This window comes from Tachypleus tridentatus, chromosome 6 (genome assembly GCF_004210375.1).
Source record: "Tachypleus tridentatus isolate NWPU-2018 chromosome 6, ASM421037v1, whole genome shotgun sequence".
NCBI lineage: Eukaryota > Metazoa > Arthropoda > Merostomata > Xiphosura > Limulidae > Tachypleus > Tachypleus tridentatus.
The window spans coordinates 38,423,865-38,442,050 of record NC_134830.1 but is presented as its reverse complement, the minus strand read 5'-3'; the positions used below and the strand labels follow the sequence as shown (position 1 = coordinate 38,442,050).

The window sequence follows — 18,186 nt, the reverse complement described above, 5'->3', positions numbered from 1 at the left end:
GAAACACTTGTTTGTTTTAAATTTTGTGCAAAATTACACGAGTGCCATCTGCGTTAGTATACCGTAATTTATCAGTTATATACGAAAAAGAAGGCATCAACAACGTCTCCCGCCAACTCTTGGGTTATTTTATCAAAGAATAGTGTAATTGACCTTTAATTATAACATCCCTGAGACTGAAAGGACGAGTATGTTTGATGAGACGGGGATTCGAAAACGCGACTCGCACATTTAAAAAATATAAAACATATAGCCCTCATAGAAATTGGACAAAATGGACGAATAGCTCAAAGAAGACGTTCTTAATCTCTTAGCCAAGTGGGTGCAAACTGTATATATATATGTTTGATAATTTTTGTAAGGCTTCACACACATCATAAAGTTGTTGTTTTCAGAAAAGACACAGTTTGTTGAGAAACATGTTTATTATTCTGTTTAAAAACATCCGCTAACATACGAAATACAAAAAAACCTAAATATTATTACGAATGTGAAAACTGTTTATTTCTAGATTAAAATGATCTTTCAATTACACAGCGGTATGTCTGAAGACTTGACAAGCTATAATTCTGGTTTCGACAGACTACAAATAACATTATGTAGTTTTGTGCTTAATTACAAACAGTAACAAAAAATTAAATTGGTTTGGGATATGTGAAACCAATTGTATAAAAGTTAGCCCTCAAATTACCGAATTATTAATGACGTTGCATCAGTTATTTTACACTTTTATCTGTAGTAACAACCAGTTTAAATAACTGATCCCAAACAAAATTACTAATTTTTTGTGTGCAAAATCGACAGGAAATCCTGAATTTATTAGTGGAGCTCACAGTAATACTGGTGGTATTTTGTTTATATTATTTGTGTGTCTCGAATGTTGAAAGAGGTCCTGTGTTCAAAAAGTCATCAATCCACAAGGAATCTTTAGCATAAATCCATAAAAAACACGTGTTTAAGAATTCGACGAGCCCTTTTGAATCGCTTTAGTCATTCTAGTTTCGTAGTGCTGTCAGAGTCTACTGACAGACAACACACTATTTTATTGTGGTGGGAAAGGTTAAAAAGGAGATATCTCCAGGCGGCCTTTGGTCTCCTTTTGGAGTAAGTAAGTACGTAATGTTAATAAAGTGACTGTGATATACAAAGTTATCCTGGATTATATACATTTCAGAAAAAGTTCAAACATCACACACTAAAGGCGATAAAAAACAGCAGTAGTTTACGGTACGTAAACAAGTCCGTACGTTCATGGTCAAAGGTCAAAGTTACACGAAAGTTGCTGCTGCAGTAACTAAACTAAGGATATCAAATAGGAAGTTCAGTCCTAATATCTTGTTTCGTCCGTCTTAAATTGATCAGTACTAAATTCATTCAGGAATTCACTTGAATATTGAAGGATATATTTAACATTTTAAGATGCTGTGGAATTTTAGTTTGAAACTTAGAATATTCTTTGGGACATGGAACAAAACAGAACATATGAAAATCGTGTATTTTATATATGTACATATAAATGCACATATGAATGCGTAGAAGTAAAAAACCCTCCAATTCCTTCCCGCAAAAAACTATTTCCATGTTAAAAACGTTGTACTTTGTAAATGAATAAACGAGTTTACATTGCTAAAATCTGGAACTCGTTTCCAAGAAGTGAACAGAGTGAAGACAGCCGAATGTGTAACGCTCTATTGAAGGAAAGAGAGAAAGAGAAAGGAATGACGTTAAACAGGATAAAAAGAAGAGTTGTTTACCAATACATTAAGATTTTGTAATCCAAACGACAAAATTTCCGTCTTAAAATTTTATTTGTACGTAGCAGCAATCGTTTGCTACTTTTTTAATTAAGATTTTTTTTTCCCCATTTCTTGCTCTTCAATTTCCTTGAAAGCTACTCAAGGCCTATCTTCTCTAGCCGTTCCTAATTTTCAAGCGATACAATGGGAGGGAAAAAGACAGCTAGTCAACACGATCCTATAGGTTACTCTAACTCAGTAATGGTAACTGACAGTCACTTTTATAATGCCTACGACTAGATATGTACCTCGTACGATATTTTTTTATTAAAATCGCTTAAGGGAAATAGAAGTACGCGTAGTCAGTGGGGACCAAACCACGGAACCCTGGATCTCTAGTGTGGGGCGCTACCCACGCGATATAGACACAGCATGGCCAGGTGGGTTAAGGCGCTCGACTTGTTATCTGAGAGTCGAAGGTTCGAATTCCCATCGCATCAAACATGCTCGCCGTTTCAGCCGTGGGGTCATTATATGTGATGGTCAATCCCACTATTTGTTGGTAAAAGAGTAGCCCAAGAATTGGCGTTGGGTAGTGATGACAAGCCGCCTTCCCTCTAGTCTTACACTACAAAATTAGGGACGGCTAGCACAGATAGCTCTCGAGTAGCTTTGCGCGAAATTCAAAAACAAAGAAACCCACGCGATAATTTTTTTTAATACGTATTAAAATTACTACTTTTAACTCTTAGTACTTGCTAAACAAATATTGGAAACGTCACAATAAACTATTTTTCTTAAAATATAAGTCAATAAAACATTTCTAGTATACAGTTAAACACAAATTAACATAGATTTTATACGTCTATTTTCATGCTGTTACTGGTTCTGGAAGCTCAGTCTCTTCAACTGGACCTTTCATCTCATATTTGGTCAGTCTATAAGAAAAGATATGAATGTAACGAATTGATATGTTTATTTTAAAATATAGGTAAAAAAGTTTCTGTTTTATAAATATTTCCAAACATATTCTCTGGTTCTAACTCAAACACAAGATAGATGGCGCTTTAGGTATTTTATCACAGGCATCGGAAGTTGACAATGCTCAGCCTTGTCAGCTTTGCTCAGAAATACCACGCAACATTTTTCATCTTTCCGTCAGTTTTTTTAGAACACTTTAGATATGCGATTAACTAAATAATAATAAACCAAGGCATCTTTCTGTTAATAAACAATAAAGATATATATTCTTTAAAACATTTCGAATCTTCGTATAATTGTATAATAGGGAAAACCCTTGTTTAAAACATAAAAGGAGATTTATTGCTTCGCTTCCCAAATAAGCTCACATTTAAATTGGATATAACTATCAAAATACCCTCGTCTACACAGTCATAGAGGCCCGGCATAGCCAAGCGTGTTAAGGCGTGCAACTCGTAATCTGAGAGTCGCGGGTTCGAATCCCTTTCAGCCGTTGATGCGTTATAATGTCACGATTAATCCCACTATTCGTTCGTAAAAGAGTAGCCCAATACTTGTCGGTGGGTGGTGATGACTAGCTGCCTTCCCTCTAGTCTTACACTACTAAATTAGGGACGGCTAGCACAGATAGCCCTTGAGTAACTTTGTGCGAAATTCAAAAAACAAACAAACAGTTCATAGAGGTCTTAGTATACCAACAAAACTCCTCCATTATCCCCAGTGACATTCTGCTCCAATGTGGTTACTACTCGAAAAACATATTCGTTTGGAAATTCGCGCATAATATTTAAGAACGAAAGTCAAATTTGGTTTCGTTAGTTTTTGAGTGTGTATGTACGTGTTTTGGGAAGAGCATAAATACAGTTTCAAATATGATGTCCAAGGGATTCTGATCGAGACGGAGGGGTACAAAGAACGCAATAACTGGTGCCAAATACAGCTACACTCAAAACCTACTATCGGATACCCCTCCCTCTATAATGCTTGGGTGAGCTCACGTTGTATCCCCCTTCCCCTTTGGTACCCGAAGATGGTTGATATTTAGTTTGTCAAGAATATTTGAGATCATGTTTTAATGCTGGAAACAGTTAGACATTTCCGTTTATAATTCATATAGAAAAACGATGAAATTTTACACAAAATATGTTAAATATATTGTTGTTGTTGTTTTATTAATTAAACGTAAAGCTGCATAATTTACCATTTGTTCAGTATTCACCTCGGGAATCGAAACCCAACCTAAAGTATTTTAAGTCTTTGAACATGTAACTACGCAACCAAGTGGAACAATTGAACAACTAAATTAATAATTTTGCTGTTATTTGAAACATCAAGAACTAAACTTTAAATTCTCACATAATCCTAACAACAACAAAACATTCCAACTTTATTTTATAACTAACTAAATTATAGTATGGCCTGATGACAGTCTTTTGTTTTGATTTTATTAAACACAAAGTTGAACAATCGGTCACCTATATTGTAGTGACCGCAGGTATTGAATCCTCATTTTTTAGAATTATAAGCCCTCCAGCTTATCACTAAAGAGCCGAAAAAAAAACCGTGTCAGAATCATATATTTACAATAAAAAGTGAACTTCAGAATGTTGTTCTCTGAATTCATATTTATTAGAAAATATTCACTTTTAATGCTTCAACAGCGTAACTGTCATGGTTTATTATAAATCTAGATTAAAAGCTCACTTACTTCTCTGGGTTCTCTATATCCAGTGTTGTGTCAGGAAGTTGTCTGTTAAATGTTTCTGGTAAAAGGAAGACCATAATGGCTGCTATTATTGACAGAACACCATAGATTACTGAAGGTACAGCGACGTGCGTGGATTTACTCTAAAGTAGAATATAGAAGGACTTATTGTAACTTATTCTTAAACTTATAAATAAATTTGGAACTTTAAAAATAAGTCATCTCTTAAATGTACAATTACTTTAGAAGGACAATATAAGTTTAATTTTTTCAATTTTTGTTTTTTAAAGCTATATTGTTACAAATACATTTCTTGTCAAATAGCGAAGGAATATAAACGATCTGACAAGCTGTTAAACACTGTTATTTTAAACAACACTTCACTGTGTTTGGAACTTTTGCAATGAAATAACATGTGTTATAATTCCGGACGGATTACTTAGTTTCTATCGTGTCTAATTCATTTATATACAACATCGCAGTAAGGTCGACTTCATAATAAACCAAGGTGTATTTCACAGTTACAAACTGGGGGAAATAATATATTTATTACTATTATGGCTAGTGAATTACTAAGGAACGACGTATTAAGTAAAAAATATGAAATTTTAATTTTGAAAAATTATTACTTATTTATGTTTTCAAAATGTTATTTTACCTGCTATTCAAAATGTGTTTTCACAACATTTTATTTTGTGATTAAAGGTTGTGTTTTATACGTCACTAATAATAAAAAGAAGATAAGAGTTTAATTCGCTGATTATTACAAAACGTTTGTCACATATTATATCACTCATCCAGTAATAACTTTCACCGAACAAATGAGGTAGTGACTTAAACCAGGATCGTCTCTGTTAATTTGCATTGTAGAACCGAAACTAACACTGTAAGATGAATAACGAAGGTTTTACTACAAATTTCATCAAATAAAAGGAAGTAAAATTACAGGATAAAATGTTATTATAAATTATTTTATAGTTACGGTTTAAGTTACTCTATCTCTGTCTGTTGACTCAACAGCAATCTTCATATATTATGACGCTAAAATCCAGAGTTTAATCCTGACAGTTTGTACAGAACAGTATTGATAATCCGTTAACCAGTTTTGCACTTAAAGTGATGAGACAAGAGACGCGTGCACAAACTTCAGCAAACAGCTCCCCCTCTCACAGTAATCATATGCATACAAACTTCGCCATTTTGATGAGTGTAATACTATTTCTTTATTTGCATGTGATGTACGTGTTTGTACTCGTAAGTTGTATACAAATATATAGTGTGTGTGTTTGCTTAACCCTTGATATCAGTAAAAGTGATATTCCTACGCACGCCCTTGTTAGATATGCAAGAAATACATGTTTAGAATTCTTCTTCAAGTCTTTCATTATATAAATTAATTACCAGTTCAATCTTTGTTTCCAATATCTGCATCGTTTGATTCAGGTTTGAAACACTTAGTTTATTGATACTAAGAAACTTCCTGATGGTATTCTCTGCATCTGTATACCGCTTCCTGGTAAGAAGCAATCTTGGAGATTCGGGCAGGAACCTGAAATATTAATATACATCTTTGGTTAAAGATTTTATTGAATATATTAGTACTATATCTACAATAGTATTATCACACGTGTAGTAATACTATTTATACAATAATACCATCATACAAGTATTATTACTATTTATAAAATAATACTATCACACAAGTATTAGTACTCTTAAAACAGTAATACTATCACACAAGTATTAATACTTTTAATACAACAATACTATCACGCATTTATTAATACTATTTTACAATACTATTATCACACGTAAAGTAATACAATTAATACAATAATATTACCACACCTATGACAATAGGATTAATAAAAATAAAGATGGCAGCTGTTACATATTCCAGAAAAAACCATAAACAACGTAATTATAAACTAGAGTTTTGTAATACTTAACACTAATTCGGTTAGAACAAAACCTGAGCTACAAACACACAGCAATGCTGCTAAAACCTTATATATCGTTAATTAAGTATGAGCATTGTACAAATGTATCATTCGATGTAAAAATACATAACTGGGTTAACATATATAATACTGGACTCACTGCCCATTATGAAGGTTAAGACAATAATTAATGGTGATCGTAAAAATAGCTTGTTTAATTAGTTCTGTATATACGACAAAATAAAGGTGGTTTCCTCATTTATTAAATTCAACAATATACACATTATTTAAGCCTAACATATTTGTACTCGTACATTTTACATTGTTATTAATTTATACCTATAAAACAAAGCTGTTCTCTTGCCATTGTGAATGTTTAATTTAAAACAAACTAGGTATGATAATTTTGTAATTAGATAATTGTAAATGTATTTATGTTTATAGAATTTGATTACACAGCTTGTTAAAACACTCCTACATAACTTTTACACTAGAAAGCGTTAACTACTTTTTATTGGGGGCAGATCGATATAATAAAAAACCATCCACCAATGCTGTAGTTTGTTTTATCTTTTAAATGCTATTCAACTTTTTGTCCTGTTTTTATAATAATATGATCATCATTAATTATCGTTATTATTGGTTATTATTATTATGTAAATTTTGACATAATGTTTCAAAAGATTAGAAAATATTAACTACGGTAAAAAGTATAAAGATCTATGGAACAATTACAGCATACCCAAAAAGTTATCGGGTTATATATAACTAATATACCTTATACATATAGTACTGTTCATGTAATATAACAACATGAATGAAGATAGGCCTGCATGTGTAATTGTTTTTAAGTTCAATTTTTGGACACTCGATCATTCCGAATATCGGTCTGTAAGTAGTTTATGAGTTTTGGTGACGTTGTAGTGAATCATTAAAGTAATCGAAATATTTTGCTACAATAATAAATAGTATAAAGCTCTTAACCTACAGTTTAGTATTTTATTAATGCTACAAATACTTCTAAAGTAATCAAACTGTGGTACAATTATAAAAATTATGTTAAGTTTGCTTGTTTTAATGAAAGCTACATCCGGCTATCTACTGCGTTTAGCGCAGAGAGAGAAGGTTTTGGTTCACGAGATAACAGAACATATTCCTCAACTCACCACCAGACGATCAACAACGGTAACCAGCTGCATACAGTTATAGCTTCAAAATACTGCCAGTCTCTGATTAGCCAAGCTAGTCCGGGAAGAATGATTAATCCTCTAATCCAACCGAACGAAAATGAAACTGATACCCAAGCTCCATACTCTGGGCTAATAGTTCCATTACTACAGAAACAAACCAGACAAATCCTAGATTACAAAGTGATCTGAATCTGTTTTACGTCATCATACAACTTGGGGGAAGTACTTTCAAACAGTTATTATTTGAAATAACGCTGGATTTCTTAATATATATTATCTCATAAAATAAACAAAAGAAAAAAGAAATTTCATAAGATAAGTTTTATACATTAAAACTACTACCATCAAAATGACAATACTAAATGAATTTTGAAGACACTTGATTCACAATAGAAGACATAAAATTTTGGGAGGAATAAACATCTAAGACAAACAGGGCCCACATTTCGGTGGACATTATTCAAAATTTCATTTCTGATACACCTAGTGATAGAAGGTGGTAGAATTATTTTTCACGTACAAGAAAACGAGTTTAAAATATTACAAATATTACTTACTATAATAACATCATACGGAGATGAACAAGAACAAACTTTCTGTAACTACTTACAAAGACAAACACCTGCATTCTGTATGCCGACCACCCCCATCGCTGAACAAAATCGGGCGATGTAAAAAAATGACAAGTTCGGAACAGCTGCGCCTGCGTAGTTTGAAACAATAATCAGACAAAGGGAACCCAGCAACACAGGACGTCGTCCAAACCTAAGTGATAAATAGTGTAAATTAACAAAAAGAAAAGTCCATAACTTCATAAATAATTTAAAAAAAGTTATGAGAAATTCGAGATCCAGAAGTGTGCGTGATCAAAGCTAAAGCAACGTGTTTAAGAAGATATTGCCTAATAATTTGTTTCCATCAAATATTGAATTATTCTGGAGCTCACCACATCGTTACGTAAAGTTCATGTCACAAAGTTAATTTGTGTTGTGAATGTGAAAGATAAGATAGAAAAGTGATTAAAATTGGATTAATACGTTTGCAAATTGATATTCTAATAATTTCGGAGCAACTACTATAGAGGTTATTGTTTTTTTAATGCAATGTTAAATGCTTTTTGTCTACAACGAGGTTTCGAAACCGAATTTTAGAATTTTAAGTCCGTAAACTTACAGCTGATCCACTTAAGGAAGTTTCAAAGAGAAGCTAAACTTATTTTAAAACGATTTTGGAGATTCAACATGTCGTGATAGTCTATATCACCATGCACGGTCATGTTCTACCTGACAATCGTGCATCTTGGCAATAGTCCTTTAACGAAGTTCATGTTACAAAAAACACTTTCCTATAGATGTTATTCCAACACACTCTACTCCTCCTGAGTACTTTACTTAAATAATCTGGGGAACGAGAATAAGTATAGCTAGTAAATTGATTTGTGTGTTTGTGTATGAACTAGCAGGAATATCCGTTTCATTTTCATATACTTGTATATGCGACAGTTCAACGAAAGTTATGAAGAACCCATAACCTTTCAGCCTCATTTCCAGGCGGAAATCTTCGTTGGTCCCTAAATTATATTTTATACTGTTGCCTGGAGTTTGAATTGTTGCGGGTCTTGTTTGAATGGTCCTCTATCTCAGTGTTGATTTATATTCCGTTGCTTTCAACGTTATTAGATATGAAAGATGCCTCCATTTGAAAAAGTCTCAATATTAACACATCTTTATCATTTGAATGTAAAACTATTTTACGTCGGAAAAAAATCTGTTACATACTCTTCATAAAAGCAATAAACTTACAGGGCATTAATTTACTTGAAACTCAAACAAAATCAAGATGTAGTTCTGATACATGGCGTTCCATTGAGACTCTGTATCGTTCTGGTTGTCACAAGAGTTTCAGAGTTGCATATTGAAAATAAATTTATTTAGTATAAAATCAACTCGATTTTCTCTATGTATTGATACTACATTCTGACGAACACAAAGTAAAATCGTTCGATCGCGTCAAGATGTGTTTGTTTGTTTCTGAACTTTGCGCAAACCTACACGAGGACTATCTTTGCTAGCCGTCTTAATTTAGTAGTGTAAGACTAGAAGGAAGGCAACTAGTCTTTACCACCTACTGCACACTTTTGGGCTACAATTGTACCAATGAATAATGGGATTGACTGTTACATTATAACGTCCTCATGGCTGTAAGGGTACGTTTTAGTGTGACGGAGATTCGAATCCGTGATCTTCGGATTACAAGTCGAGCGTCCATACCGGGCCTTGTCAGGATGTGAGGCCATTCATTCTCTAGTCTAAAAGTGTGAGCTCATTTCTTTTTGAAATAGCTCATTGTAAACGTACAAGAGAACAAGCTGAGGGTTAGAATTACACAAGTCACGTTTTGTAATAATAAAACAAGAACAGTAATGATAATGACTTTAGATTATTATTTCCAATATTTGATGTTATTCTGTCCTATTAAAATGTTTTAAATAAAGAAAAGTTTGTTTTATAAAAGGTAAATCGTCTCTAAAATACTTACTTGTCGCTAAGATGGCCGGCTATAAATACTCCAAACAACATTCCCAACATAAACATCGTTTGGTTCATGGACACGAGCCATTCACGATCGCAGAATAAGTCCCACTGAAAGATGTAGAACTTTAGGCCTGAATGGGAATTCGGAAACGGGTGAAAATAGTTCGGAATATTTCGACCATGAAAAATTAATTAGTTAATGTTGGTAAATGATACTTAAATAAACATTTAAATACATGTTGGCTGAATTCACGCAAAGAAAATTAAACTTCGTATGTGTCTACAAGAGGTTTTTTTTCTCATATTTGTATTTATATATTTCTCACATGACAAACTCAGAATGACAACATCGCTTCTGGTGAGTATATTTGTATAAGTATGGAAGTAAGGGAAACTAGATAAAGTTTTGCTTCCCTGTCAACAGTTTAACCTCTCATTGCTGTCAGGGCGCCATAGTAACAACTGCACAACGATGTTTGTAACTTTGAACTTTGTTCACTAATAAGTTTAAAATAAATTATAAAATAAACCATACTAAGATAATTTTAAAAAAGTTAATATATTTTGTATATCAAGGATGGACATAAGTATTTGCTTGTATGCCTTTAGTTTCAGGTTTATTCAAACATATTCTACAAACTTCAAGCTACTCTAATATACAGTTTGTTGAAAGGTTTATTTACATCTATAAAGCACTTAAGCTTAAAGTCAGTATAACTTTTCTTTAATTATTATAATATTTATACTTTATCATGCATTAAGGTTTTTAAATGTTATTTTGAAAACAATAAAAACAATTTCTCAGAGAAACTGCCTCGTGTTTGACTCATGAATCTGTTTTATTGATTATTCGTGTTCTCCTTGATTATTAAAATTAAAACCTGTCTCATATATAATAAAACAAAGGAATTTAACATTAAAAAAGTGAACACACTTTTGAAACTTTGTTATACTCAGTTGTACATGGCATAGATATGGGATTTACCTTATGGGCTGGCTATTAGTTGGAATTTTTTACAGATAACCAAATAAAACTGAATAAAGTAATGAGAAACTCTGGAGTAGGATGTTAATGATATTCTGATTATGGGAAATTTTAATTAATGCTTCCATATGGCTTGTTATTCTTATACCATACTGATACGATTGTGATAACCATATAATATCTGTACAACCTTGGAAAGACTTATCCTTAACATCCTTAACGAAGTCACTACAAAAAATGTTCTCCATGATCAATAACAATTATCTCCTACTTGGGAAATGACATGGGAACAAAGGTAAATTTAAACAAGATAGGTGTAACGAATTTAGTTACACGCATGGTCTAGTCTTGTAAAACACAACAAAATATTTATACAAGGTCTAGAGGACTAGATTAGATACTTTCTTGTGTAGGACTAAAAGGACGAGTGAGAGCTTCAAAACTAGTTTTCCTGGATTAGAAGTAATAGTTTTACCTATATATTTTTCTCTACAAGTGGGTTTTCTCGTCATCACTGATTAATAATTTGTTCCATAATGTGTTTTGTTTTCAGTTTCATGTAACTAACTAACATGCATGGTATTGTGTATTTTACACTAAGATTGTTTGTTTTTAGTTAAGAACAAAGTTACACTCAGGACAATCTGTGCTATTCCTACCACGGGTATAGAAACCCGGTTTCTAGCGAAGTTCGTGCAAAGACATACAGCTGTACTACTGGTTGGGAGGGGCTTGACAAGTATTTTATTGTATATATTGTATTCACCTTACTGTAATAACGTCTTAAAGAAGTGTAATTTAAATAACTAAGGTTAAAACTGATGTTATAACACCTGTTATAACACCCACGATTGGTTTCTATGCACGTGGTTGGTATAGCGAAAATAATGTGTTTTGTGATTTCGTGCGTATCCATAAACAAAGCTATACGAAATGGTATGAAAAAAACGCAGTATCACGTACAACGGTTAGGAGAGCAGAAAACAGCAAATAATAATATTCTTGTAATAATACTAATACAGTAGATGCACATTTTACTAACTTAATTTAAAACAAACTCAATTCGTGGATGTACACAGCATTCTATATATATATATACATGTGTGTGTTATATAAAGTAATTTTATTTTGGCGTATACGTAACTTATAAATGCGAAAAAAAAGACAAACAACTACTATCATGCTTTACAAAAATGGATTGTAACCACAATATTCACTTGCTGAAACAGTGCCAAAAAAGATTATCTCCAGAGACCACTAGTTGCGAAATTCGCATTGTCAACAAAATAACCATGTTCAGTGTGACTGCCATTCATATTCAGAGTTGTAAACATTCGTGACAAAACATCTTAATTGTATCATCACGTTCCCAACAGGTACACTTACTTGGTTTCTACGATGTCTTCAAATATGTGACGGTAGCGAAAGGTTTGTTTGTTACTTTGTAATTGAGCACAAAACTACACAGTCAGCCATCTATCTTCTGCCAACCAGGGAAAAAACCAGCCTTCTAGCGCTGTTGGTCTGCAGACATATCGCTATGCCACTGGAGTGGTAATAGCGAGTGTGACACGATCACTATAAACCTTGTTTTTATAAAGATCATAATGACTATACACAGTACGCTAAGCCTAAAAAATATGTAAAAGGCATAAATTTTAGCATATTATCAAACAATTCCTTATTGCTACCTTACTTTCTTTCGGACCATACACAACTTCTACAGTTTAATACTGTAGACTATGTTACTCTGCCTGTACCATAAACAACTCCCAAAATTTAATATTGTACACTATGTTGCTCTGCCTGTAACATACAAAACTCCTACAGTTTAATACGATATGCTATTAAGAACAGAGACTAAAACAGATTTCTTGGTCTCATAAGCCTTAACGAGATTAGTATTCATATCCATTAAAGACTTTTCAGTAGATCTTTGTTTACAAAAACCAAACTACGAATTACTTAAAATATTGTTTTTCTCAAGAAACAAAATAATTTTCCCTCCTCACAGTAGCACAGCGGAATATCTGCGGACTCACACCGCTAAAAACCGGGTTTCTATATCCGTGGTTGGCAGAGCCCAGATAGCCCACTGTGTAGCATTTTGCTCAATTACAAACAACGCATAATAATTATATTGTAAAATATACGGTCAATGATACAACTGAATGTAGTAAGATAATTTTTGCACATGATCACGATGTCTACCCTTGCAGATGGGAATGATCTTACCAATTTGAATAATCTCAGGAAATTTACTAATTGTACATATTTTATTTACAAGTAAAGTTAAGGATCCAATACTGAATCACTAATTTTAGAATATCATCCATCCAGCTGTAGAAGAACTAGTCTGGTTGAAGACTTGTGTTGACATTTAATTTATAAGGAATAACACAATGCGTAGCAAAATAATAATTAAAATATTGACAACACCTACATGGTCAGTAACACGAGAGCCTGTGTTATAAATACGTGTTATCTCTACATTACTGCCTTTAGTCTTACCTAGTTTTTTATTAATGGTTCCTCATATGTAAAAAGTAATTGCACTGAAGACATCTGTTCAAGTGCCGAAGTAACACCTTTATTTCTAACTATTAATTGCGTGTCCAAAGATTACCTGTATGTTTTAAAGTGATGATAGTCTTTGCTTACGTCTAACCATACGTAATAAATTTATGGTCATCCAAAGTGGATATCTGTCACCATTTAATTTAACAGTTTCAACAAATGGAAAACGTACTATGATGTCTAGAATGGTGCTCTACAGAAAAGGAAAAAAAAACAAATCTGAATCAACATTTGGTTCTCCACCTATAATTAGCGTAACTTAAAGTAAGGTTAAAAATTTTTACTCTTGTACCATTAATAAGACTTTTATTGTCTTGTAATAAACTTTGATGGAATTATTGATACAGCAAAAGACAGTATTAACGCATAATGATCTGAAACATCTCAACAATTTGTAAAAGTATTATCAGTGTCTATAGAGCAGCCCTTACTTACAAAATGTGTTGGTAAATACAACAATATGTATAAATGACAGATATCAAACTGTTAATTTCAATCTGCGATCAGTAAGAGATTGAGTGTACTGAAAAAAATTCACATTATAATCAAGTAAAAAGAATTCAGTTATTTTGCTTGATTTATTGACAACCGATTACAATGTATTAATAAAATCACACCATTTACTAGATGATAGATAATAAATATAAAGAACAGTATTAAATTATTCGTGAGTAAAACTGCATAATTGAATATTGTAAGTAATAAGAATAGAATTGAAATTAAATTTATAATTTAGGTTGGGACTTGTGTATATAACAATTCCACCGCCATGTCCGTTGTGTGTACCTATAAAATATATATTATAGTTTAGTAAAGGTTTTAATTCCCGATAATAAATTAAGTAATCATCTCAACTGTCTTCCCATTTTCCATTATTAATCTCATAAGTAGACTCCTTTTGCCCATCCGTTAAACTACTTTTTGGACGAAACAAAAATTGATCATTAAACCTGCTAGGTAAAGTATGATTTATTTTTGGCATAAAATAAAGTTGAATTGTTCTTTAAGATTATTTCATTATTAAGACACAGATTTTTATGTTTTATAAATCTTTTGGCAAACTCATACTAAATGTTCTCAGAAAATGTTTTAATACTTCTGTCGTCCATGTTATAATTAGTATAATTCTTCTGTCACATGATTTGGTGTTTTTTTTCATTGGTTGAAGGTAAAAACTCAAAAACCTTTTGCCAATTGTCGGAAACTACATATTCATGATACATTGGATTTTTTAAGCAGAATTTTTTTTTTTAATTTCAGTTTCGGCAACATGTCTAATGTATAATTGGGTAACCACAATTAATATATTTTTGTGGGAGGGGTTACAAGACAAACTAAAGAGATTTAAGAGTAGGCTTTGAGGGTTACTGTACCCACATATAGCAAAAATGATTTGACTGAAACCCCAAAGGAAACATTCATGTTAATATGTAAAATCGAAAAAAATTCCCCTACAATATGTGATCGTGGATGTGTTATAAGATTGACTGTTAAATCCCATAAGTGAATTAAATCAGCATATGAGTTGACGGCACTGACTAGCCGTCTTTTTTCTAGTCTATAACTTAAGGACGGTTAGCGCAGATAGCTCTGGAGTAGCTTGAAGTTAATGTAAGAAAGAACAAAGACCAATCTAAATTAAATGCGTAACGTATGCTATTTGCTGCTACATACAAATAAGATCTAAAAATGCAAATACAAATCATCGCTATGAGGGTAATAAAACATTCTTTGTTACTGTTGTTTTCTATGCAGAAAGTTACATATTGTGTTACCTGCACTATTTTCTGTAGGGAGAAATGAACACCGGATTTTAGTTTTCAGTTTCATAATTTACCTCTGATTTATAATTTTTTTAACTGTATCCTTCTAGTGGCTGAGCAGTGAAACTGAAGGTCTATAACTCAAGAAAACCGGGTTTAGATACCTGTGGTGGGGAGAGAACAGTTAGCTTATTATATAGATATATTTACATAAAATTCACTCTTACATTATGCAGTTTTATGCTTAACTTCAAGTAAACAAAGTAAAATTAAAACAGATCAAATGGATTATATATTGAAAGGATCAAGTTATCCAAATTTGAATTATTATAACTGCAGATATGATGATAAATATTAAAAATAACATAATTACGAACTAAGACCAAACGAACAATGTTTCTGCATATTACAGAATATTTTTATATTTCTATAGTTATAGATATGAAAACATTGATTTAAGTTCAACGAACTAGTTTTTTTCTTCTTTTGGAGAGTACAAAATATAGAAAATGTGAATTCTTGTTTCCACAGGCAGGCGTTTCCCGGTTAGCAAATCATACGTTTGGTTTATTTGTATTTGAATTTCGCGCAAAGCTACACGAGAACTATTTGTGCTAGCCATACCTAATTTACTAGTGTAAGACTAGAGGAAAGGCATCTAGTCATCACCACCCACCATCAACTCTTCGGCTGATCTTTTACTAACAAATAGTGGGATTGACCGTTAAATAATAACGCACCCATGGCTAAAAGGGCGAGCATGTTTGGTGTGACAGGGACCTACGTTTGGAAATATAAATGTTCATAATTTTAGTATACGTTTTAATGTTTTTTTATTGTATTACCTATTACGTCAGAAAAATTATATAACAAAACAAAATTTGATTTCATTTAGTTGGTTTGCATTCTAGATTTTATACACATTTCCGAAATGGCTATTAACAGAATTACGAGCTTTTTTTAAATATTGAAACATTGCAGGATTAAGATAAACTGATATTCAATTTTTCAAATAATTACAAAAACCTATATAAATTATAGTACATCTAAATCAAATATGACTGAACTTTAATATTTTCAAGCATAGAATTTTTTTTTATATTTTATTTTTAGGCTCAATTTGCAATATGTCAAGAACACAAAAACCGACAAAAAGTAGTGTTATGTAATGTATTGTTTTTTTTATTTAAAAAAGGTCTTTTTCAGCTCAATAACATGTATACAGGTCTGTCAGTTGCACAAATATTCGATTGTCTTGATACCTTTAATATTAATTTAGATTATCTTTCATTGCGTTTATTGGACTTTTTTGGCATATATCATGTTTTAGCAACGAAAAGTCAAAAACTGTCGTTATAGAAGAACAATTTTTTTTTGTTATCTAGCGACTAGAAATGAAATTGATGTTTATAAAACATGTACGTTATATGTGATTACAAACTGAGCTTTCTGTTAAGTGATAGCTTTTCTCATTATTTCCTTACATAAGTACGTATTGTAGAAGAACAGAATGATATTACTGTTATTCAAGATGTAAAACGGCCGATATTGGCAGTTAACTCAAATTAGGCTATAACTGAACATTAGCAGTTATTTGTAAGTAACAGGTTGAATGCAATTCCTACCATGCTTAGTGATATTGCACTTGTGAAAATACTATTTCTTTCATACAGACTGTTTTTGTCACAATTATTAAAACAGATAATTAAACGTTTCCGTCCAATTTCAACGTAAAAGTTAATTCTTCACATCGAGATGAAAGGTCAAAGGTCCCAGTACAGTGAAGGAATAGTCCATGTCTTCACTACTGATATCGTTTGTGTTGTTCACATTATTATATAATTAATTAAGCTAATTACCTATATCGTAATAGACTTGCTACTATTACAAACAATATTATGGTTATCTATGTATGCATTACATTGGGGGTTTATGAGCGTCATAGAAGTGAAAAACCAGCTACTTGACCTAAGTCACCCAAGAATTTGCAGTGGGTACTGAGGTCTCTAGTGTTACCACTTGAGATATTCCGATGTGGCTGGCTTTGCTGTAAGAAAAAAAACATTTAATATGTGGTACTTCTGCCAAAACTTCAGTGTTAGTCACAATAACTGAGCGACTATTTATGTTATGTGATGAGCACAAAAACTCTATACGATGTAACTCATTTTGCTAAATCAATTTTAAAATTATGTGGAAAGTACGAAGTAGGTTTAATGTTCAGTTTTACACAGATTAGTAAAATAAGTTCTTAGTTCAAAGTTATTCCTATTATAACATCGAATGTGAATTAAGATTTGTCAGTTTTTGTGTTAATTGTTTTTAACATTTATTGCATGGCTCTTAACCATGTGATTCAAATTTCAACCCACTCTAGGTTTGAAGCGTCATAAAAGTGACAATCATATTCAGCTATTCGACCTGAGTCACCCAAGAGTTTGCAATGGGTGCTGTGGACTCCAGTGTTACCGCTATTATCTTAAGAACAACTGGTACACATAGTCCTTATTTATAGCAGCAAGTTCTTACTTCCAACGTTTTAACATTTTATGCAACTGAATTTGTTGCTTTTGATTTTACGAATCATATTATCAGTCATTGTTTCAACTGTCTCTCTGGGTGTTTCAATATTTTGTTGTGAAACGCAAAGCTACGCAGTGACATTAGCTGTGTTCTTCCCAACTCGAGTACCTAAACCTGAGTTTTAGCATTATAAGACCTCAATAACGAAATTAAACGGATTGTGTGACTGACCAGTGTGTAACAAAAGTGTTT

General features: G+C 32.2%; 1 protein-coding gene across 1 annotated transcript; it reads right to left on the bottom strand.

Annotated features, from left to right (window-relative positions):
* Nucleotides 1–396: 396 nt before the first annotated feature.
* Nucleotides 397–10,425, bottom strand: LOC143252280 (solute carrier family 22 member 4-like). The gene is made up of 6 exons (XM_076504170.1): nucleotides 10,091–10,425; nucleotides 8,110–8,317; nucleotides 7,529–7,696; nucleotides 5,824–5,971; nucleotides 4,426–4,565; nucleotides 397–2,674 (listed from the first exon to the last, which is right to left on the bottom strand). The coding sequence occupies exons 2-6, from the start codon at nucleotides 8,178–8,180 to the stop codon at nucleotides 2,608–2,610; spliced, it is 594 nt and encodes a 197-aa protein (XP_076360285.1). The 5' UTR covers nucleotides 8,181–8,317; nucleotides 10,091–10,425; the 3' UTR covers nucleotides 397–2,607.
* Nucleotides 10,426–18,186: the final 7,761 nt, after the last annotated feature.